This window comes from Botryllus schlosseri, chromosome 9, assembly GCF_051294905.1.
Source record: "Botryllus schlosseri isolate E-star chromosome 9, Bs_hap1, whole genome shotgun sequence".
In the NCBI taxonomy this organism is placed as follows: Eukaryota; Metazoa; Chordata; class Ascidiacea; order Stolidobranchia; family Styelidae; genus Botryllus; species Botryllus schlosseri.
In genome coordinates, this window is record NC_137244.1 from 21,885,495 (window position 1) to 21,909,038 (window position 23,544).

At 39.9% G+C, this 23,544-nt stretch overlaps 1 protein-coding gene across 1 annotated transcript; it reads right to left on the reverse strand.

The window, feature by feature from the left end:
- Window positions 1-632: 632 nt before the first annotated feature.
- On the reverse strand, window positions 633-22,193 carry LOC145446882 (uncharacterized). Its single transcript, XM_080325255.1, has 22 exons — window positions 21,460-22,193; window positions 19,149-19,316; window positions 17,885-18,029; window positions 17,412-17,471; window positions 16,873-16,973; window positions 16,314-16,462; window positions 16,155-16,244; window positions 16,050-16,091; window positions 15,872-15,982; window positions 15,473-15,638; window positions 14,646-14,788; window positions 13,486-13,659; window positions 10,808-10,996; window positions 10,615-10,728; window positions 10,335-10,530; window positions 10,145-10,265; window positions 9,752-9,855; window positions 8,612-8,722; window positions 6,494-6,650; window positions 6,140-6,247; window positions 2,205-3,996; window positions 633-714 (listed from the first exon to the last, which is right to left on the reverse strand). Exons 1-21 carry the CDS (start codon window positions 21,584-21,586, stop codon window positions 3,747-3,749), a joined length of 2,826 nt encoding a protein of 941 aa, XP_080181381.1. The 5' UTR covers window positions 21,587-22,193; the 3' UTR covers window positions 633-714; window positions 2,205-3,746.
- Between the last annotated feature and the right edge of the window lie 1,351 nt (window positions 22,194-23,544).

A 23,544-nucleotide genomic window follows, 5' to 3' on the forward strand; every position in this document is an offset into this window, starting at 1 on the left:
AATACTGTACAAACAATGTAACATTGTTAACTATTAGGATTAGAGGATGTTGGCCATGTCACTATGTCTCAACTAGCATTGTACCAGGCACAATACTCTGTTAAGCAAATCGAAGCAACCTGATATTCCCAGGCATTCCCGGGGTAGCAAATCCGACTATTTGGCAAAATGACATAGGCTACAGGCCCTACAGCTTCAGAACCATTCTATTAGCAATTTTCAGAAAAATATATATGAATATATATACAAAAATATTTATAAAAGCAATACTTTGTACTCAGTGTCACAGGCTGCAGCTGACTAGATGATCCTTCTACTACTCTACACTCTCGTTATGCCTGGCTCTTCAATTTATACAGTAATCAATGCTAACTATGCTTTAGCGCTGAGGTAGAGTAGATCCTATCGGTTGTGGCATGTAAATACCTATTTACCCACCTCTATATTGACTTAGACATGGCCTACGTTAGCCAGCAGATTTTACTCTGGTCATTCACGCTCACCACATAGCTCACACCTAACGCCCACCCCAACCGATTACTGGTACACATAAACATCACATTATCAACAACAAAACTGTTGAGAAATACTACAAGAATTACAAATTTACAATACCAACAGCAATCACAGAGTGACACCTAGCGTTCGTGGGTACTGCTGATACCAACATGTCCAGTCCATTGTCCATTGTCCAATGCCATGTCTATGGTCAAACTATAGAGGATGTACATCCTCTATAGCAGGGGTGGGCAACATACGGCCCGCGGGCCGGATCCGGCCCGCGAAGGGATTTTGTCCGGCCCGCGGACAGTTTTCCGTCTTAAATGATGGTGTGGCCCGCGGCCCAAGTTATCATCCGAGATTCCCCACTACTTGCTTATACATACGTCAAATGTTAGTGACTGTATGTCATTATACACATGTATGCGCACTTGCGCAGCGAGCGAGGGTGGAGCTTATGCGTAAATCCGTCGAAACGAGAAGACTTGTTGCATTATCAGCATTTACGATGTACTCAGCCCTAATGTCATTTGTGGTAATCATGATGGTGTTTGTCGACTAAAATGGTCATTTACACGAGGCCGATATTTCTTATTTTTGATTCCGTAACCGTCGACTTGTAGCACGGCACACTTCTAGGCTTCTGTAAGACACCGCTTATGCCAGGAGTCGCCAACTCAAAACGGGCCGGGGGCCACTTTTAAATCTCGTGGAAGCCGCGGGCCGCAAGAATTCAATATCGAGATAAAATAGGCCACATAGCTGAACAGTGAACAACCACGCTATCTAATGACAAGGACTAGAGGACCGATATTGATTTTTGCAGGCCGATACCGATACCAATTATCGGCACACTCACAAGGCCGATAACCGATATCATAGGCCGATATTAAAATGGAAGGAGCAGAGAACTATTTTGCCAAAAATATTGTATATTAGGCAAGATGACACTTCTACATGCAACAGAAAGCTGAGCAACAAACGAGAAAACTGAAGTAAAAAGAATATTTGCTTAATTGTGCACATTCATTGAAATTTCGGCTAACCCAAAGAGCAAAACGCGATAGCCTACAGAATTGCAGATCAGTCCAGTGGAGGTAGTTGTAATGCAGGAAGCATAGTTTCTCTGCGTGTTCACTCAGTTTTAAACTCATCCCGCAATGGTAAATCTGTAACGTATCGCCCGTTGCGTCGTGGATTTCTTGAGATTGAGAACACGGAGCATTGAATTTCCAATATTTTTGAATCTTTCCATATACAAAATATCGGCCGAGTTATCGGCCTCCATAGGCCGATATCGATAATCGGGAAGGGTCCAAATATCGGCCGCGATAATCGGTCGACCTCTACTAAGGACTTGATATCTTGGTAAACTTGGGAATACCGGGCTTATCGAACGCCTTGAAATCTCAATTAAGAATTGCACCGTGTGTTGATTGATCAGAGAGAAGCAGATATAGTGGTGCCTGTATGACAATGCTGTTCTCAAATCCACATTTTCTTCGACATTATTGGCGAGAAATGGCTTTGAAGTTACATTGCTGTCGTTAAAATACATTCATTAAATACGATTTATTCCTTGTATATGTGGATAAATGGGTGAATAATGTATCGATTCAGCAATCCGGCCCGCCAAGTTCATAATTTTCCTATATCCGGCCCGCCGACTGGAGAAGTTGGCCGCCCCTGCTCTATAGTCAAACAATTTTGGTCTGCGGTACCCAGATGTAATGATCATGTAATTCATGAAATGCAGAGAACGCAACATATTTCCATCACGACGATAGTCTGACACCCGCAAGCTACGTGTGATAGTATAGGTTATATTATAAGCCGAGTAGGCTGATACGAGAACGTGTTCCGCAAAACTTGCTACTAGCCTTTGAGGCGATTTAAATGTTCCAATATCTCCTATGAATGATATCTTCGTCCAGGTTTCACCAATCCTTGTTGCAAAGTGGATTATTATTATTAGGTCGCGTATTATCGAATTTTAGTTTCCTCAAATAAACTTTATTGTGTTCGAAATTAACTCATCTATGCATGTACTAAATTTCGGAAGATTTGGGAATGTGGTGGTTCCAACTTTTGTTGTCCAGGTTGGGAATGGCCCTCGAGTCATCCCAACACTGGTCGAAACAACCTGGAAAGTCTATCAATCAAATATTGATTGGCCTAAATCAGGGGTTCAATACCTGTGGATATCATGGCCCTAGGGGGCCACGGGCTCTTTTATGGTTGGGGTGTCAGATAAAATTGACTAAATTTATCATCTACTATCTATCTAAATGTACTCGACTATAACAAAAGAAATGAATTGAAATTTAATGCAAATACTATTAAAGCAATAAGCTACTTCTTCTTCATGCATTTTCATTCTCCACAAAACCACAAACCAGTTATTACAAGATAGACTATCAGAGCAAAAACAAGCTTAACGATCACATTAACTGAATATGTAATGATCAATTGATGTATTACCGTGTTTATTCATATTATATTCATACATTCCAACTACTGATTACTGAATATACCATTTTATAAATTGAAATAACGTTTTTTGGTATCGTAAAGAACGGAAGGGGGGATATTGATTTTTCAAAATTTTAAAAGAGGGCCATGGTGTTTGCAACCCCTGGCCTAAAAGTTGAAGAACACAAAATGAAAAGCGAGGCACCGACATTGCACATTTGAATAGTGACTGAAAAATATGGAAGGATAGCACACATAACGTACAATGAATGAAAGCGAAAGAGACACGTGTCCACGAGAGAAGTAGATGAATGGAGGTATTTTATTTTCGTATGCACCATCGATGTTCTTGCATTGACGCTGGATTTGCGAAGGAACCGTAAGACTATCAAGTGAGCACCACCGTTCTCCCTCGACGTCATCCCATTTAGTGCTGCTCAGCGTCTAGCCTTGGATGCCCGTTTTAGTTTTAGTATCCACGACGATCTACAATGGTATATTTTCGGTTGATGAAGAACGGGGAAAGTGGATGTGTCAAAACCTCGATCCGGCAATCTCAAAGCACAGGTTTGATGAAAAATTGCTTGACTTTCGACTAGAAAGGCGCGTCCAGACATTGGCCTTGTCGAGGACGTTCTAATAGCTTGGCGAACCCGCGATGTACAATTCCACACTTACACATATGGAATATCGAAAAATACAGTCGACATACACTTGCGATTCCAGAAGTAATCATCAAAGAATCAACTGTCATAGAACTTGTGCTTTACCCTTCATCTGGTATTGGTGGAAAAGCCTTTGATGATTATCTCCAGGTTACCGTCGCGTGTACTGTTACATTTAATATCCGGGAAAGAAGGGCTTTCTTTTTCAATACTCAGTTGATCATGTTCCGTATCGCCATGATTTTTCTTCGTCTTCCTCTTTTTCAAGTGCATTTCACACAATGCGACGAATATGCTCGACAACATGCTCCCGATTAATATTCCAAAAGTCCACGTGAAGGAACGAACATCCAAATGTCTGTTGATAATTTTTCGAAAAATTTCATTAGTCTTTATATATTTATATCGGGCTGGCGGTAGGCAGCAGCAACAACAACGAAAGCACTTCTACTTTTCCGAACTGCTCAAGTGAATTCCATTCATACTTCCGCTACATTACTATATTTTGCGTTTTATAATTTTTCAAATTGAAAGTAGTATATGGATAGATTTATTTAATTTCCACCAGTGAATTTGCCATGGATATTGCTGAATGATGCAGAACCTGTATGACAATTACAAATTGGACTTATTTTACTTGCCATTAGTCTGCCCTAGCCGCGAAGATGCATCTTTAAAATATGAAAATCGGAATCTACGATTGACCAACGCATCGAACGTCTCGACGCAATCCGCCTTTGAAACCACTTACCCATCATAGTTTTCTTTTCCTACTTATAATTGAAGTGAATTTGGCATACTTGTACAATATACGGTCATTGCATCGTCATCATAGTCACTTGCGTTAATCAAATATAGAAGTATTCTTGTCAAATTATGTACAAAAACATGAAATTTACCTATATGTGAAAATATCCTATTAGATAGGCCACACCCCCTGAAGAAATTCGAATTCAGAATCGTGTACGTATAATGAAAGTATATTTTCGATTCACTTGGTTTGATGTTGATGTATAAGTGTGATTGATTCTAATATGTTTTGAGTGTAGCAAAAATCCTTGCCGGAGATCAAGAAATATAACCACATGCTTCAACATTGTAATTAAAACCAATGGGGCCGCCCGAAGCTAGCCCGTGAGAAGTACTTCTACTTTTTCGAAGTACTCAAAGTAGTTTTCCTCTACTTCTGGTACTTACTCGAGTAGATTTTTTTTCGCTACTTCTACTACTACTTCCTAATCTTTTGTGAACTACTTACTTACTTTTTGCGTTTTTCAGTTTTTCAAGTAGAAGTAGTTTAATGAAAGTTTCAATGAAAGTATCGATGAATATAATTTAGTTGCCGGGTTGCGTGGCTCCGTTTAAACCGCATTGTCGCCTATATCAAATATTTCATCACAGTAAATATGGCCCCAATAACGTTAGAAACTACCGTTTCGCAATCTAGCAATTACCTGTCATATCGTAATCTAGCAGCCAATGACGTGTCCTAATCTGAATTATACTGCTTTTTAGAAGTATAGTAACTGTATTTTTCTTTTAATCACTTATACTAATCGCGCAGAGTATTGCTCTTTGACTAAACCAGGGACCTTATAATATGGGGAGGGCACCATGTCATGATATTCTCTAAAACGGGGTGTCCAAGTGAGCAAAGTATTAGTAATGCATTTCCATATCAATATTATCATTTACATTCCATGATGTGAACGACTGCTTAATCTGTCAAAAAAATTGATACCTACTGGGAATTGGAATGCATCATTATGAATCAAACTCTCTGTATCTTCCTCATAGCTCAATTTACAGCTTGACAGTCCATGCGAACGAACTACGACCGTTTTCACGACGACTTACTTAGTTGAGTAGATTTAAAGTCATTCAATTCTACTTCTACTTCAAGTAGTTTAAGGTTGCTTTTAAAAGTATTACTTCTACTCGTATTTGAGTACATTTTTGCGTCGCTACTTCTTCTTCTACATGAGTAGCTTTCTTGGCTACTTTGACCACCTCCGTAACTAACGTAAACAGGCTGACATTAGTTATCTATAGTGAGAGCCTCATGTATAGTCTTAAACGTGTGACTTGAACATATCGAAAAATTTTCTAAGACACCACCTACGTCATTTTTGCCGGTAAATCTGATCATGGCGGCCGGGGGAGTATAAAAACTAATAGTAATAAATGCATTTATGCAGGTTCCAATACCATTGAGAAAAATCATTCATCTGCTTTAAAACACTAATTCGTAGTGAGATTTCATAATATTAGCACTCATTTTGGTGCATATATAATAGAAAGTCGATAGAAATACATGGATAACTTTTCGGTTGGCTGGCAGTGACCTGTTCCGGTCGGTTCGTGAATCTCATAATACCGTACTCAATTCGTCGCGGAAAGTTGTGTCAGTGTGAGTTATGCCATTTTGAGAGCCCAAGACTAACGTATTTCGGCTTCGGGCGGCTGACAAATTGCTGTTACGGCGCTGTTGATATACACACCGTGAGTCATCAAGAGAATAATTAGTTGGGTCTTGGTCACAAATGGAGTCTCTCCACCAATGTTTTTTCAGTTCCTGTATTCTTCCAGAGTTTTGAAGTTGCAAGATTCTTCGCAGTTTTGCGTTTTGAAAGAAAAGCGAAGTCGGTTATGGAATACACGCGATGCAATTCATGCAAGATAAGGCATAACCTAAACATGAGCTCGCAGGCATATAGACATCAAATGGCCTCCAGGGCTACCGTACTCGAACTAAATATAACCTATATAACGTATAATTTTAAATATACTTTGTAATGGTGTCATTAGCACAGGATATTCAATATGAACAAAATCCGAAAATGATCCCAACTTACCCAGCGTTCAGCGAACTTGCTACAGCATTGCCTTTCCGGAGAGCGATAACATATCCCCTTTCCAGCATAAAATCAGGAGACATAAACAATGAACAAGTCGTATCATTTTGTATCAAATATTCAAGTACTGAACGATCCCAGAGAAGTGCATAGCTACCTGTAAGAGAGTTGGATGTGTGAGATACTGCCGACCTGGGCACGAATAATTTTTTACTTGTAACAGGGTTTATTAGGGATCAGTCCATATTATACAGCAGTGCTCTTCAACCTTTTTCGACGTGGTACACCCTTTTAACGTTTGCTCAAAACTCGTACCCCCCTGTTCATTAGGGGTCTTCAAAAATGACTTTTTTCCTCAAATCGTACTGGCTACTTGATAAAATTGTTAGGTTACCTAACTTAATCCTACACACCAAATTTGGTTCAATTCCAACCAATAGCCGCATGGCTACGGAAGAAGAAAGTTTCTATTTATAATATAAAAATATATAACAAAAAATGTGAAATTTTTCTGTTCACCCCATGAAAGTATTAGGTTGTCTATAAAAATGATGTTTTTCAAATTTGGCTCAATTCCAACCAGTAGAAGCGGAGTTATTGCCGTCAAAAAATTTGGATTTGAATAAAATAGTATTTGGTCACAGAGTCTATTCGCAGCCAGTTAGGTCGCCCGCCACGCAAATTGGAATTCATTTCGTGTCAGCCCCAAAACAGCATGACATTACGAACGATAATCAACCTAAATGTAACAGTATTGGGGAGAGAGTAGGTAAAGCTACTGCTGCAGAAGCGGTAATTCTGATCAGCGATGATAGCAGGCGCACCAGCCTACTGCGTACCAGGCCTGCCTCACACCACACACACACACACACAGTCGATAGTAGCACATGGGCTGCAAGAGATGTCAGTAACCTCAGATCGTATGCCGCTATACACAGTCTATTGTCGCTAATTTGCACACTAATAACAAAATACTAAATTGCAAATGTATGGCGAAATATTGGACATAAAATCGGCATTTTAAAACAAAAGGGTTTCGATTTCAACATGGAAGCTGTTTCGACCCTGGCTGGCTACGTCACTTCATTTATGTCACATAAATTATGTGCATTGCGGTATTTATTAACTTCGGGTAGGAAGTACCGATTCAAGAAGTCTGAGCTATCGCGGCGGTTTCCTCAAAAATCACTAAAAGACAAATGACTAGCTGTTCAGTGAACACATGTTTGTTAACTGCATACTTTCCAACACTAAACGGAACCATTGGTCTATCGCCGACGGCTAAATGAATACGAGAAATATTTGCTTATGACATCACAATCAAGCGGTGTACAGTATTACACTTGAGGTTGAGATAACATCGTACCATATTGCTCATTAACCTGTGCGTCAACCTGTACTGACCCATAAACCGGTCTTTGTGATAGCTAGCCATCGGCTCATTGTGATTCGGATCTGGTACACCCCTGTACACCCCATCCGAGTGGTACACCCTTTGCCTAGGGTGTACGACAACCCCGGTTGAAGAGCACTGTTATACACCACACATATCAAGAAAATTGTTGCGTCATATATATAGGCCTACCTAGCGTTGCATTTAAAACAAACATGTTTCAAACAAGGCCCTTGTTTAAAACATGTTTTTTATTGTTTGTTTATTGTTTGTTTTTTAGTCATGACGTCACGAGTATTTAATTGTGACGTCAAAGTGGATTGGCATTGACTATTGAAAATATGGGGTAACTATGGCACCTTCGACGAACCGGGCTTCTGATCACTGTCATAAACAGACCAAAAATATCTTTAACCAGAACTACATCATTATGCAGCATTTTTACGGTCATCATGATCAGAACACCCATTCTGTGTCAATGATCTATATCTACGTGCAAAAACTGTGGAACCGATGACGATTTCGAGGGTTTCAGCCACCCCACATCGTATATATCTACTATTTTGGGTGCAAATCGTCCGCTGGCTCATACTGCATGATTTGTCGGACGTATTTATACAATTATGGCATAATTAGACAACATTTGAAGAAAAAAAATACATTTTTTTCGAAAAGACATTTGTTTAAAACACCGTTTGTTTTAAAGCAACCTTATATATACTAACCGAAACTCCGCTTTACTCGTTCAACACCGTCTGCAAGTAGATTCACTGAATGACGACCTATAACGCTGTACAGATCCGCCCAGAATGCGTTACGTGAGTTGACTTTGGAGCCTGGTACAAGATACGCACTTTATGCACTAACCACATACACAGTTACACACTTTTGTTAATATAATTTATCTAAGTAATCTGCAACTATGGCTTGCGGGACTACTACTTAAACAGACTGGACTGGACTGGCGCTAGAATTACCTAAAACCTCTCCCGATTGCAATAAAAATAGTTGGCCCTAATTGAATTAACTATTTTTATTGCAATCGGGAGAGGTTTCAGGTAATTCTATCTTTATTGATAGGCTATACATCCATGTCATTATTTATGGGGTAAACCTAAAAACGGAGTTATTTCCTAACTGATTACCGTCATAATTGCTGTCGATGGGTAGCCATATCTCTTGTTGTTGTTTGTGGTAGCCTATTCATGGTGTTTGTCGACTGAATGGTCATTTATACCAAGCCTATTTTCTTCATTCTTATTCCGTAGCACCATAGCACGACCCACTTCTTTCTAGGCATTATAAGACACCGATTTCACGGATGAAATGGCGAGGAGGAGCCTCGTTCGGACTCGAACCCGCAACCAATTAGTGTTAAATATAGGGTTACCATACGTCCCCTTTTAAGAGGATTTGTCCTCTTTTTTTTAACTTTTTTGAAAGTGTCCTCGGAGGACGCCCAAATGTCCTATTTTTTGAGATTTTGTCCTCTTTTTTGAGAATGTTGGTTAAATATAGGTCAAAATTCGACTGAGATACAGTAAATCTGCACTTTGCACTGACGTAACGCTCTGGCGGCTATTTCGGGAGATCGGTCGGTTTAGTCAACCAACTGATAATGTAGAAGAAAAACTGTATTTTGGGAGCTGAGCGAGAAAGTTGACCTTTTTTAGTCAACCGACCACGAAGTGCAAAAAATTTACCATATTGCAAATTTGCAAGTCTGAATTTTTTTAAAAAGAATATCCTCTTTTCAGAATTCCAAAATATGGTAACCCTATGTTACACATGTGGATTATACGGTATACCACTGCGCTATCTCTCTTACAGGCACCTATTTTAGCACACATATAGGCTATACTGACCTTTCGTTTCAATAAAATCGTAAATGTCGCTGTCAAAGATGGTACCGTACTGTACATCGGTTTGTTTCGACAGTTGCGAAAAGGTAAGGATTCCATTATCAATTCTAGAAATTTAGAATTCGCTAAAATATTTGCTATTAAATGAGTTGTCAATTGAAAATAATGGAGTATTGATACCCGGTTAAATTCTCAATGTAGCGATTGTTAGTCGGGCAAAATGAGCAGATAAAGGCATTCATTTGATGTCATCACAATATATAGGTGAGGATTCGGAGCAGGAACCTGTTTTGTCTATGACAGCGAGAGTGATCGCTCTCGTGAAGTAAATTTACGATGCGCTATCTACCAATGTATTGCCTTAATACCGAATACTTCCTTGATTCTATATCTTACCTTAACCATGTGAGATGAGCTGCCAAGTTAGCTGTGAATGAAGACGCAAAAATGAAAACAGAAAACCACCATGCACCGACGATTATCTGCGATGAAAGTGTCAGTGGTCTGGAATCCACTCCTAACAAAATCAATAGTTTTCAAGTCTTGATACGCGTGTTGCGATTACTGCAACGCGACCACGCCCTACCTTGCTGCAAAAGAGCACTGTAAGCACACCATATCGCTTCACGAAAACCTCTTCTCCGTCTCGTGGGACACGACGGTGGATTTGGTGATATGATGTTCACGAGATACAATAAAAAAGCAACGGTAACCCATGAACTAATTATGGCAAGCCATAACTGTCGTTGAAACGGATCGAAGAAGGAAAAACTTGGATACATCTGGATGTAAGGTTATTCATTAACACCGTCACGTCCGTCTGAATATACCGCTTTGACTAATAAGCACAAATAATGATATCTTACACGTTTTTTCGTCATGAGTATGCCAACTGAATAGTCCATGTATGGTAGAGTAAAGTCGATATATTTCTCGCGAAGATAAGTCTTGGTAATAGCGGCGATGGCTATATCAGCTTTCTGTTTATAACAGGGCGGGCTTTTCATGCATCGTACTCGTAACCAGATGTTACATATCGTACATGCTCATTTCACTTACCCCAGAAATCAAGTCACCGATAATCCCAGTCCAAGATCCATTGGAATAGCTACCATACCTTTTGTCCCCTACTTCATATATTTCATACTCAATGCCATATGTCGTCATCAGTGCATTCAGCAGTTCAATGGAAAAACCATGAAATTCCCGTTTCCCGTCGTTATGCTTAATCACGACAAAAGGAGGATCCTAAAACAGTTGAATCCTGAACGTTCTCGGTGATGGTACCAACCACGAACGACCAGGGTGTGCTCACAGGCTGTTTGAACTATCGCAGTTACCCGTCAGAGTCAAGTTAAACATTGTTGGTTATATGGCTTATGATGAAATAGAATAGTGGTAAATTCAGACGATCCTTCGTATCTCCTGCCCCGTGAATGTATTTGAGAAATAATAGAATTGTACAGCTATCGAATCAGTTTCTACTTCAATTGCTTGACGCAAAATCGTTCTACGAAGATTCTCCTAGCACCCCAAAATATACTCGGCAAGAATTAGCGAACCTGCAGGTCGAAAACTAATCACAGATCTATTAAAACTTTACCAACAAGTTGTTAGAAGATCATGATAGGACATTACCATTTCGTGGCAGCCACTGACAAGCGTACTCTGATTAATAACGGCTATACTACACTACCACAACAGAAGAGGACGAAGAAAAGGTTAAAATTGATATGTGTAGGAATTAGCATTGCGATATAACGTACCGTAATGCGTCCGTGTTTACGTTCACAAAAAATATAAAAGTTAGTGTTCGCGCGAGCCCGAATGTTTTAGGGGTTCTCACACTATCCCTGAAATATCCCATTTCATAATTTATGTCATTTTCATTGCAAACCGAATAAATACGTAAATTAGACCTCAAAAATCTATATATAGTATGTTTCGCGCTTTAGTATCATGTAATCATGCATTCCAAGATTACATTAAACACTTGATATGATCGCTATAGCGAGTCAATTTGTTATTTCCATTCTTCAACCCTATATATATATAGCCTATACGTAAACGAAAGTAAGTTTTAGCCGTCTTATAAAAGCTGTTCTTAACTGCAACCGCATTGTTAATTCCATATGGCAGGGGCGGGCAAACAGCGGTTCTTTAAGCCTTTGATTGTTTCTCTTTAATGATTGTACGTGCAGTCGTGAACATGCACACCACAATATGCCCATGCGTTTCGCCATTTTGCTAGAGATTCAACCCGATTATAAATTGATGCATTCTATTATGTATTAACAATATGCGTATTGTTTTCGTGTTGTTTACGTACACTTGTACGTACACTTGTAAAATTTATGGAAAGGTAGCACTACAGGGTTAGAACTTTGCAATTGAAGTCCCGAATCAAGTTCACATAAACGTTTCACCCGCAACAATGTTGCATGGTCATGGTCAGCATAGAGAGGACACCAATCAATGGGAAATCATTGTGTTCAACGATGGACTTCATAATTAGTCACGGCAGAACAGGTCGCGCTCATTTCCGGGCGGACAATGTTGAATGCGGCTCTTCAACTTGCAGAGTTTGGCCAAGAAAATGTCGTTAAGAGATAATTGCAAGACAAGAAAGTATGAACAGGAAAATAAAACTTTTTTAAATGGAATTGGTGGAGGAGTTTTCAGTCAGTTATAATGGACGTAAGCCACTGTACTTAATATGTTAAGAGTCACTCAATAATTACAAAGCTAGTAACTTGAAACGCAATCACGAACCAAACTACATAGAGTTCTACATCCATGGCAGGAGACGCACCGTATTATCGCAACAATAATGAACTTCATTCGATAGCCTACATTTCATTGCAACGGAGCATATTCGTATTTTTGAATTTTTGTGTTTTGTCTCTTATAAATCCAATATTTTTGATATGCTGCCCGTGCATGCTGAAGCAGGTATGCCCACCCTTGCTATTTGGGAGCTACAACGTAAATATTCATGAAGAGGGTGTTCGTAAAGCGGGTGCATGAAGTGACATGTAAATTTCCAGAAGTTGCCAGATGATATGACGGAATAATCATTTCCAGCAGTAAATAATATACATAATGTACTTGTCTCCTTGGACATAGCGTAGTGGTGACGATAAAGCGCCTACTGATCCGGCGGAGCCGGTTCGATTCCCGTCGGAGGTTTATCTGGGCTCCTCTTCCCCCACCGTTGCCGTTCTTACGGCGATAAAAAAAAAGCTCAGAAAAAGACCCGACGATAGAAAGCACTCACAACGAATAGAAAGAACTAGTAGAAAGGTCCGCGGCTTCAAAAGATCAACATCGAAAAGAACTGTGACATCGGGCACTGTAGGCCGACGTGGATGTTAAATTAAAAAGGATCGCAACTGCGTGTCGTTCGACATCCTCCTATCTTGTTCATGACATCGCATTGTGTCTTATCGTATTGTACATTGTGTGCGACTTGTTCAGATGAAAAATATAACTCAACGATAATGAATTACGCCATGAGACTCGTACCGCAACACTAAGTTGTGACGTGACTATACTGGACGTCAGTTCCTGATTAGTACTAAGCAACATTTTCCCCGTCAGAACTTATCGTCATAACGTGGATCATACAATCAACACGGAACATAGAAATGAACAAATAAATCTGGCGGCGCGAAGTTACCACATAAGTTCAGATGTCAGTATATGATTGAAATGACAATGACTTACTCTACTCCTACCTCAATAGTGGCAACCCTCATAACAGCTTGAGTTCCGTTCTTGGCTAGATCCAAATGTGTCGGCCGTATTCTTGTCTGTGGCATAATGTTCTCATTGCAATCTCCAAGCTCGACATCATAAGCTGCGGCATCCGCATTTGTGAGATCTGATTCAACTATATCACTGCATTTCCACTGTGATTCATTGATTCAGTTACAATAGTAATTATCTTTCAACTTATATTTCCTGAGCTTATAGTCTTAACATTCACACGTGCAAAAGAATGCAACGTCGCCGAAAAGAGGTCCAAACATAATGAGGGTCCGAATAGTCTGACTTCAGACACCAGGGTCAACAGTGATCATTCGAAAATATCAATGACATCAGTTTTTTATACTGATTCTAACGTTTCATCTATTGACCTATGTACCGCTGAATTCTGTATATATATTAGCCGCTACGCTTGCTTCCAAGTGCTCAACAGAACTTTGATGAACGGGCTTTGGAATGTAGGCAAATCCCCGCAATTACCGAATTTAAATCTGAACAGGAATGATGCTGAGATGGCGAGATAGCGTATAGTGGTATGATCCACAGCTGCCACACCAATGGGTTGCGGGTTCGACTCCGACCGAGGCCAACTTCAGAATTCCTATCTAAGTGTTGGAGGTTTATCTAGGCTCCTCCCAGCCATCTCAACCGTGTAAGCGGTGTCTTATAAAAGCCTGGAAGTGGGCCGTGATATACAAGTCGGAAGTTACTGAATAAAAACGAAGGACATTGGCCTGGTGTAAATGACCATAGTAGTCGACAAACACCACGAATACCCAAAAAAATAAACAAACAAAGGAATGACGCTCATGCTCAGAAGTTGAGAATTCTTTTCACCGGTGTCATGTCATTATTAAAACCAATGATTCAAAGTCTTGTTATAATTATTAAATGAATTCTGCAAGCAATTACTTGCGAGTCGGGTGGATTCGTAATTGGAAACTGGAGATCAAGTGGCGGCGCCCCTTAAGGCTCACTCGCACACACTTTAATTTGACTTACGTCCCCCTGGTTGATAACCACTGTTCTAGTACGTTAGATTGCTTTTTGTTGCTATGAACCCAGGTCTGAACACCCCTGATGTATATGTTTCGTCTTATGACAATGACAACACATGTGTTCACCGTACCTGCCCAAGCATAGTTTGCTCGCATGACTTCAAATTACTAGTTATGTTCCGAGCTATTCTTGATCCAGAAACAACCATACTCAGATCCACCACGTACTCCTCCGCCAGTTTTGAATTATTGTATTGCTTCTTTGTAATTGTTTCTGGATATTAGGATGGCAGGATGTTAAAATAGTCATGATTATTATATCGATCCTTTTGCAAACAGTATGCAGTCAAGTGAACATTAACGGTCATTTTTCATAATGTTCGATGCAGTTTTTTCTGTGACACGAACTGCTCTAAAGCTAGTTGTAAAACTATACCAATCGATAACATTCACGCGATAACTTTACGCTTACGACATCTATGGGGGTGTTGTAAGCATCAGATTTTACGGAAATTGGTCACCCTAGCCTAGTAAATCACGCCTCTGCGGTGAGACAATTCGACGTAAACAAATTCAGCGATTGCTGCTACAGTTTGTGAGTAACAATTCGTGAGTATATGACGTTAATGTTAAGGAAAGGCGAAATTATACTCCTAGATTCGTAATTTAGATTTTTTCAAATGACTTTGTCCGGGGCCGAATGGTCTGTCGAGGGATCGCGATCGTAAATGGCTAAGGTCAGAAATACCGTCAATACTCGCTCTAAATCTGACAAGACAACAAAATAAAGCTGGTAGGCGTGATATAGCAATAATAAATTCAATTCGTAGACAATTTGTCACCAATCAGTTCAGAAACAAGGTTCGCTTCCATTGGAGCCAGTCCCTGCGTGGCTATGAGCCTGCCCATGATCTAGACTGCACAGAAAAAAATTGAGCTGCACTTGACATTTTCTTACCAAAGAAAGAATTTTCCAGCTTCGCAATGAAATTCGACATGAAATATGTAGGAATGTGTCGGACGCGCTCCGCGCACCTCAGAACAGGAACGGTTTCTTGAATTTCAAGTCCCAGCAACACAGTCGCGGCCGCTGATAAGACTGTTTCAATACGTTTCAACAGCTCCTGAAACACGTTCACAGATCTAGCAAGAGCAACAGTTGTTTGCCTGCAGAAGCAGTTATTTAGTAGCAAACCGTAAAAGGAAAGTCAAATCACACTGAGGAGATAGGCTAATCACAGTCTTATTAGGTTCCTGCTCTGTTTGCCAGTCGATTATACCATATTCCTGGTTCAAACATTCAAGGTAAGAGTAGGGAGTGAACTTGCTACGAGGTGCCAGTCACCATATCACCTACCTGTCGAACTTCAATGTGTGAGGGAAGATGCCGAGCTGTCGTTTCTATATCTTTTGTTATCCAAATTAGATTAGCACCTAGCAGAATATCATCAAATCGTTTTTTCCAACCCTATTAAAGAAGCAGGAATGGACAAAATATGAACTTATGCGAAATTTTCAAGGCTACTACAACTTACAGTGTCGACGACGTAGAAACGAAAATTCAAGTATCTCGGTATCTAAAACAGTTCGATATCGGATTGGATACAGTAGATATAACACGATCTGAGTGCATTTCTCACCGTAGCCATTGTAAGGTCCATGGCCACTTGTCTCTTTGCCCAAATAACAAATTTCACAATCGTTTTGCAGGCATTACTCGATGAAACGCACTGTATATATCAATAAAATAGATAGTTTTAATTTACTAATGGAGGGGAAGTTGAAAAAACTAGGCACACGTGAAACCGTCGTATTGAGTAATCGAGAATGTCAGTTGCCGCTGCTGAGTCGAGTTTATTGTTTTCGGCGATTGTCGGAAGTTTTTGCAAAACGACTTTATCCATCCTTCCCCCCAATTGTTCAATAACATGGCCCAGTTCTTCGAAGTCTGAATGGTAATCAGTATATGCGATACTTAAATATTATGCGATGTATTGCCTAACCCTATATACCATACGCTACACATAATAATGTAGTATCGAGGCTGACTAATATAATATAATATATATTATATACGTGAATTAATACGTGAATCAAGCAGATGAACTTATGTCTTATATAATTGTGGTTGGCGATGCGCGTCTCTTGGCGAACCCGTCACAAATTCAGCGAAGTGACAAGATACAAACCCATAGTGGAAAGGCGAAATACCATATTTTCCCCATATATGTCAGTTTAGATTTCTCGCCCTACAATCTTACATGCAGATTGCAGATGCTGACAAGACAAAGCATGCAGTCGACGTAATTGGATTTCGTGCTGCTTTACGCGTACAATTTTTAAAATATAATTCGTTACCCATGCTATCGTCGTAGAGCACAATCAGATAACTCCATTTAACATTTCCGAAGTATTTTCCAAGAATGCTGCCATACGTAGGTCCCAGACGGTTCCCAACTCTTCACAATGCAAAAACATATGATGTAGCTATCAATAAACGATAGTGTAGTGCAGTGGTTCCCAACGTGGGCGATTTGGCGGCCTAGGGGGGCGAAAATGACGAAGGGGGTGATAAGGGGGCGAAAATGGACAAAGGGGGCGAAGATAGCGAAGGGGGCGATAGGGGGGCGATGACGCGTTAAAACGGCTATATAGGAGTCAATTCGGAGAAATGACCTTTTTTTGGTCAACCAACGGAAATTTGGTTGCAAAAGTGTAAAATTCGACAACGATCCTAAAAGTTGACCTTTTTTTTAGTCAACCCGCCGATGACTACAGATTGTATAGCGAATTTTCGGTTCGCAAAATCTGGGGGGCGATGATCGGCGTTGAGCTTGAAAAGGGGGCGATGAGTCGAAAAAGGTTTGGAACCACTGGTGTAGTGTATGTTATATCACCTGTTTTCCAAGCTTTCATCCTCTGACATATCCAGTAATTTTCCGCCTTTCGGTTCAAATCTAATTTGATGTAAATGATAATTATCGGGGACTGAAGGAAAGCATTGTAGCGTCGGTATATGAGACATAATGAAACGCACAAAAATTCAATAAATTGATTCTATTGGGAATGACTTCGGTACCTTTTCGGCTAAGATTATTTGTTGAAATTAGCGACAGTTAGTTGAAAGGGATACTTAAGTCATGATGGTAGCCTATACTCGTTATAAGAAGCTCACATTAACGATTATTGAAGTAAGTGTACTATAATGATATATGTTTACATCTCAACATTGCGATCTATACATTATGGCATATCGTTTATAATACATGCATCGACGTTAATGTTGGATATATGTTTGAGGTAGAATAGCCTATCTCATATTAGTTAATCGCATATTTATTGTAACTACTAAATAAATACATGCAATCACCTGGACTGACACGATCCTTCTAAGCCGGTCCGAATCAATATTACTGGAGTCCTAACAGCTTCTGCGATTGCATAGAAATATCGAGTAACTGGACAATCTGTGATAACGAGAAGGAACTCCGGAGACTTTTCAGCAGCTTGACAAACTGCAATATATATACGAGGCGATGAATATAGCTTACTCAGAAAATCTTTATACACTACATGACTTAGTGTATAGGTAGATTATTTATCGCACCATATTGTAACATGAAAATAGGCCTATTAGGAGCGCGGGATCTCTAGTGATGCTCCTTTAATGTTATACGTGTCCAGTACGTATCTCTGTACATCGGGGTATATTTTAGCATGGCATCTATAATCTACAAAACATTCTTAGGTGGCGATTATATACCAAATTTCCATTATATTCAGAGCATACTTATGTACGTTTTCTCTATATCTGCAAACCTATTCGAACTGAAATGATTTTGTTCTTAGGCTTCTTCTACTGATGGACCATTGAATTGCTTGTTGATGTTTGAATTTTGTTGACTTTCTAGAGAATAGATTGTATGAATACATTTGAATGAAATGTGAATACATTTCCCCACGCTAAAAAATTAGAAATTACATTTGCTGATGGTGTTATTCGCCTTTTGTGCGTTGGTTATCGAGATGCATACTACCATTGTGAAAAAATATGTACGATGTGCCTCATTCCAACTAATTATTCAATAGCTATCGTGGGGATATTTCGTTTCATACTATCCTGATAGCATCTTTCGCCCGGCTTGGATCGAAAATGCTTGCAATAGTTAGCCAAGTATCAAACTATGGCATTCGAGACCACCTTCTTCCACATATACGTACGGCTTGTAATCTATGACCTCAAAATCGCATACCGCGATCACCAGGGTTTCTATCACGAACAATGGTTGCATAATGCATATATTGCATATAAATATGCGATATTGACGATTTCAAATATTTGTATCTACTTGTCAGAATTGCTCATTGCATTTAATTGCTGCAATTACACGATTCAATTCATGAATTAGTAAAAGCCTCAATAAGCATCCGCAGCATATCGCTTCGCTTTTGCGACATTTCAGTTTCGGTCAATGTAATATAATTTTAAGATTGATTGCTTAGACACAAATTCATGCATATTTCAAGATCGCGTTGAAGGATATCGAGTCATGGTTATTCTAAGCAACCATGACGCAACACCTATTAGTAGATATATTTCTGAACGCCATGTGGCCGCAACCTTATTGACTCACGTTGGGACAGGACGCTGGATGAGTTTCCAACAAAGTCAGAATTTGTTTCGAAAACTTTTTTCCACGTGACCTTTCGCATGATCGAGTGAACAGATGGGCCGTTTAACTGAACAACTTTGTTCAAGCCTTGAGATACGAGAAGCGGTATAGAAGTATCCGTCAACACTCCTGTTAAATAAGAACAAATCATCAAATAATTGCACGGATTGAACAAAATGAAGTAGTGATGGATCCGATTAATAGCATTACCTAGGGCTCAAACGAAATGAAATTGTTGCTTACTGCTGAATGCTGATGGCAGTTGAATGTTGCTAGTTATCAAATTGCATTGCATATATACGTAAGGCAAATACCCAGTTGCTAAATTTTGTATCCTTTATTTTATACGACCACACTGGACCAGTGCAAATCAACCAACCCAATTACAATTTGTGAAAAAGAAATTGGTACATCCTGCAGCAATAGCTATGACATAACGCTTTAACGCATGCGTGACACATTCCTGACCAGTTGCTGACCAGTCAACTGAAATGTATGGTTACCATGACTTCGTGGTTACCAAAAGTTCGTGGTCCCCATTCTTAACACGATTTAGACCTGAGATATAGGCGGATAATATCACGACCATCACTATAGTCGGATACAACTTGTGATGTGTTCCCTATGTTGTTCACGAGAGTTTATATACTCCAATTAGAACAAGTTACCCGTAATAAAGTTAGAAAGGGTTCGTCATGTAGAATTTATGGTTTGACTACCCTCGGATAACGTAACAAAGAGTATACTCTTGGGCCTATAGGACACAGAATCATGACGACCTATTGCCAAATGGATGTCCCAACGACGATATCCTCGCCTAACTTATCAAAATATGAAGTGGTGATATCACTCATTAGAGCAGAGGTCTCAAACTCAAATGTGATCGCGGGCCAGTTTTTCAGTTTTTACGACGCCGCGGGCCGCAGCTTTTAAAGGGGTATTCTTTGCCTTTCCAAGTTGGCTTTATTTGGCGGGAATGAATTGTCCTATTGGAAGTGAGCCGACGCAGCAGACTGACAGTAAACACACATCGTCAAAATGTGATTTACTCTTGTATCAATTTAGGCCTGGCACGAAAAGAATCATCACATTTATAACTATTTGAATAGAATTGTTGTTGTACTTGATGTATATCAATTATAAGATAGAGACACCATATGGGCGGACAAATGTATGATGCTATCATAAAAGCTGCCGGGTTATAATTTTGCAGCTACTATGAATATTTTGAATTTAACAGATTGATAATAGAGACTGATCTGATATCAAAACATTTTTAAGTTGAGCATTGTAATTCCAATCCAGGATTCGGGTATACTTCTGATAAGTAGGTTATTAATCTCATGGCCAAATATTTTCAAATATAGGAGCAGAAAAAAATATAAATATAATATAAATATATTAATGAATGTGTCCTAGTGATTGAAATGTCGAAACGCCGAACGGCCTATTGTTGTTACATCGTTGGAGCGTACCACTGCGGTACTCGGTACTTTTAAGTGGCCTTAATAACATGGTTTAGCGACCAAAGATGTAACTAACAGATCGCCAGCAATAGTTGCCATAACTACTTGCTTAGTTAGCGAAATACCAAGCTGCGACATCCTGATCTATTGCTATTCCCCTGATACGCTATTAGCTTGTTGCGTCCATGATTCTAACATATTCATGGCATTCCGAGTCACTCCCAGTCCACTCGAGTCATTTTCATTTTGCCATCGAGTTAGCCCGAGTCTGAGTAATTCTAAAAAAGGTCGCGCCCAAGTCAAACTACCAAATTTCAGTGACGAATCGTCTATAGGTCAGGTTTTGTCGTCATGAATTGGAAATGCGGCGAAATAGTGAGTCTTCCACTACATGGTAGCGTTTGCAATTGATGTGATAGGCCTAGCGAAGTTTAAAGAATAGTTTCAGGCTTTCGGAGCGATTTAAGAGGGAATTTTCACTTTATAACCCGAAAAGATATATGTGACACTTGAATATTGTCAAATTAATAAAAATCTAAAATGTCATCGCGGGCCGCACAAAATGCTCTGGCGGGCCGCATGTTTGAGACCTCTGCATTAGAGCAACGACCCTGTCCTATCTGCATAATGATGAGTGTAAACAAAGGTATAAGCTAAAATTCCAGCGGTTTGCATTCGATGTAGGGTTGCATTCGTTATAGAGTTTATTTGACGGCATAGGCGTACATGTGTAGGTGTACATGTACATTGAACAACTACACATTACCATTGCAGTTCATGGTGAGTCCTTCCGTCCTATCACTTACCGAATCTCACAATCCTTCTGCTCGGCATCGAAGATGATTGCTGCGCAAGGACGATTGCTATAAGTATTACCAGCGGAATTTCGGCTAGGCTCCTGCATAATCTTCGCGGATGAGCGAATATAGTCATTTGAGCAGTTGTTTACCTGTCAATGTGTTCGTATAGCCACCCGTTTATCGTATATACCGGAGAGAAGCGACTTAGAACGAACCCTTCTACATCACTATACTACAGCGCCCCATTTGCTGCACTTCTCTAAGATAATCATTGATTGCCGATGAATCATACACTTTATTATGTCCCAAGTTACTGATCGGGTATGGCAGTAACACCATGACGAGAAAATTGACTCGACGATCAATTCAAACGAATGTAGGCCTGCCTTTCCTCCAGAACAATTTCGACAAGCTGGATGCATTGACAGAGATAGAAATATCATATTCTCGCTTTGTGCATTAGCTTGTTCTATCGGAGACAATCTCAAATTTACTTTCGATCAAGACTCCAATTCGTATTTTACGCCACCTGTGATCTATAAGTTTCCCTAAATCCCCCAGAGCTTATGCCATGTGTAAAGACAATTATTTCAAGCGAATGCGTGACAAATCACTCTGAAAGCTGGGAAGCGATGTAAGTATTATCGATTTAGTACCCGACGCAACAAAACTTCAGAACTGCGAGCGTCTGTATTCACTCGGCTACCATATCCGAGTCCGTCCAATTGCGCATGATGCAGTGTCGACTTGAGCATCTCACTTGTGAGCGGATGTCTGCTCAAAACTCGTACACCCCTGTTTATTAGGGGTCTTCAAAAATGACCTTTTTTTCTCAAATCGTACTGGCTACTTGATAAAATTGTTAGGTTACCTAACTTGAGCCTACACACCAAATTTGGTTCAATTCCAACCAGTAGCCGCCTTGCTACGGGAGAAGAAAGTTTCTATTTAATATATAAAAATAAATAACGAAAAATTTGAAATTTTTCTATTCACCCCATGAAAGTATTAGGTTGTTTATAAAAACGATGTTCTTCAAATTTGGTTCAATTCCGACCAGTAGAAGCGGAGTTATTGCCGTCAAAAAATTTGGATTTGAATAAAATAGTATTTGGTCACAGAGTCTATTCGCAGCCAGTTAGGTCCCCGCCACGCAAAGTATAATTTTTTCGTGTCAGAGCAAAAACAGCATGACATTACGAACGATAATCAACATAATGTAACAGTATTGAGGAGAGAGTAGGTAAAGCTACTGCTGCAGAAGCGGTAATTCAGATCAGCGATGATAGCAGGCGCACCAGCCTACTGCGTACCAGGCCTGCCCCACACACAGTCGATAGTAGCACATGGGCTGCAAGAGATGTCAGTAACCTCACATCGTATGCCGCTATACACAGTCTATTGTCGCTAATTTACATCACTAATAACAAATACTAAATTGCAAATGTATGGCGAAATATTGGGCATACAATCGGCATTTTAAAACAAAAGGGTTTCGATTTCAACATGGAAGCTGTTTCGACCCTGGCTGGCTACGTCACTTCATTTATGTGCATTGCGGTATTTATTAACGTCGGGTAGCGGGTAGGAAGTACAGATTCAAAAAGTCTGAGCTATCGCGGCGGTTTCCTCAAAAATCACTAAAAGACACTAGCTGAACACATGCTTGTTAACTGCATACCATCCAACACCAAACGGAAACATTGGTCTATTGCCGACGGCTAAATGAATGGAAGAAATATATTGCTTATGACATCACAATCAAGCGGTGTACAGCATTACACTTGAGATAACATCGTATATTGCTCATTAACCTGTGCGTCAACCTGTACTGACCCATAAACCTGCATTTGTGATAGCTAGCCATCGGCTCATTGTAATTCGGATCTGGTACACCTCTGTACACCCCATCCGAGTGGTACACCCTTTGCAAATTCTGGTACACCCTAGGGTGTACGACAACCCCGGTTGAAGAGCACTGCCTTAATATCTTGTGTCGTTAAATAGATAAACACCGAGGAGACATTTGAAATAGGAAACGACTTTTTTCTCGTTGTGACGCGATAATGACAAGTATAGACAGACTCATGA

Coding starts and splice junctions, on each gene's coding strand:
- LOC145446882 (XM_080325255.1), bottom strand. CDS start 21,586: ATGACTATATTCGCTCATCCGCGAAGATTATGCAGGAGCCTAGCCGAA. Junction 16,245..16,313: donor ACTCAATACGACGGTTTCAC/GTGTGCCTAGTT, acceptor TGATATATACAG/TGCGTTTCATCGAGTAATGC. Junction 6,248..6,493: donor GCAAGTTCGCTGAACGCTGG/GTAAGTTGGGAT, acceptor AAAACTGCGAAG/AATCTTGCAACTTCAAAACT.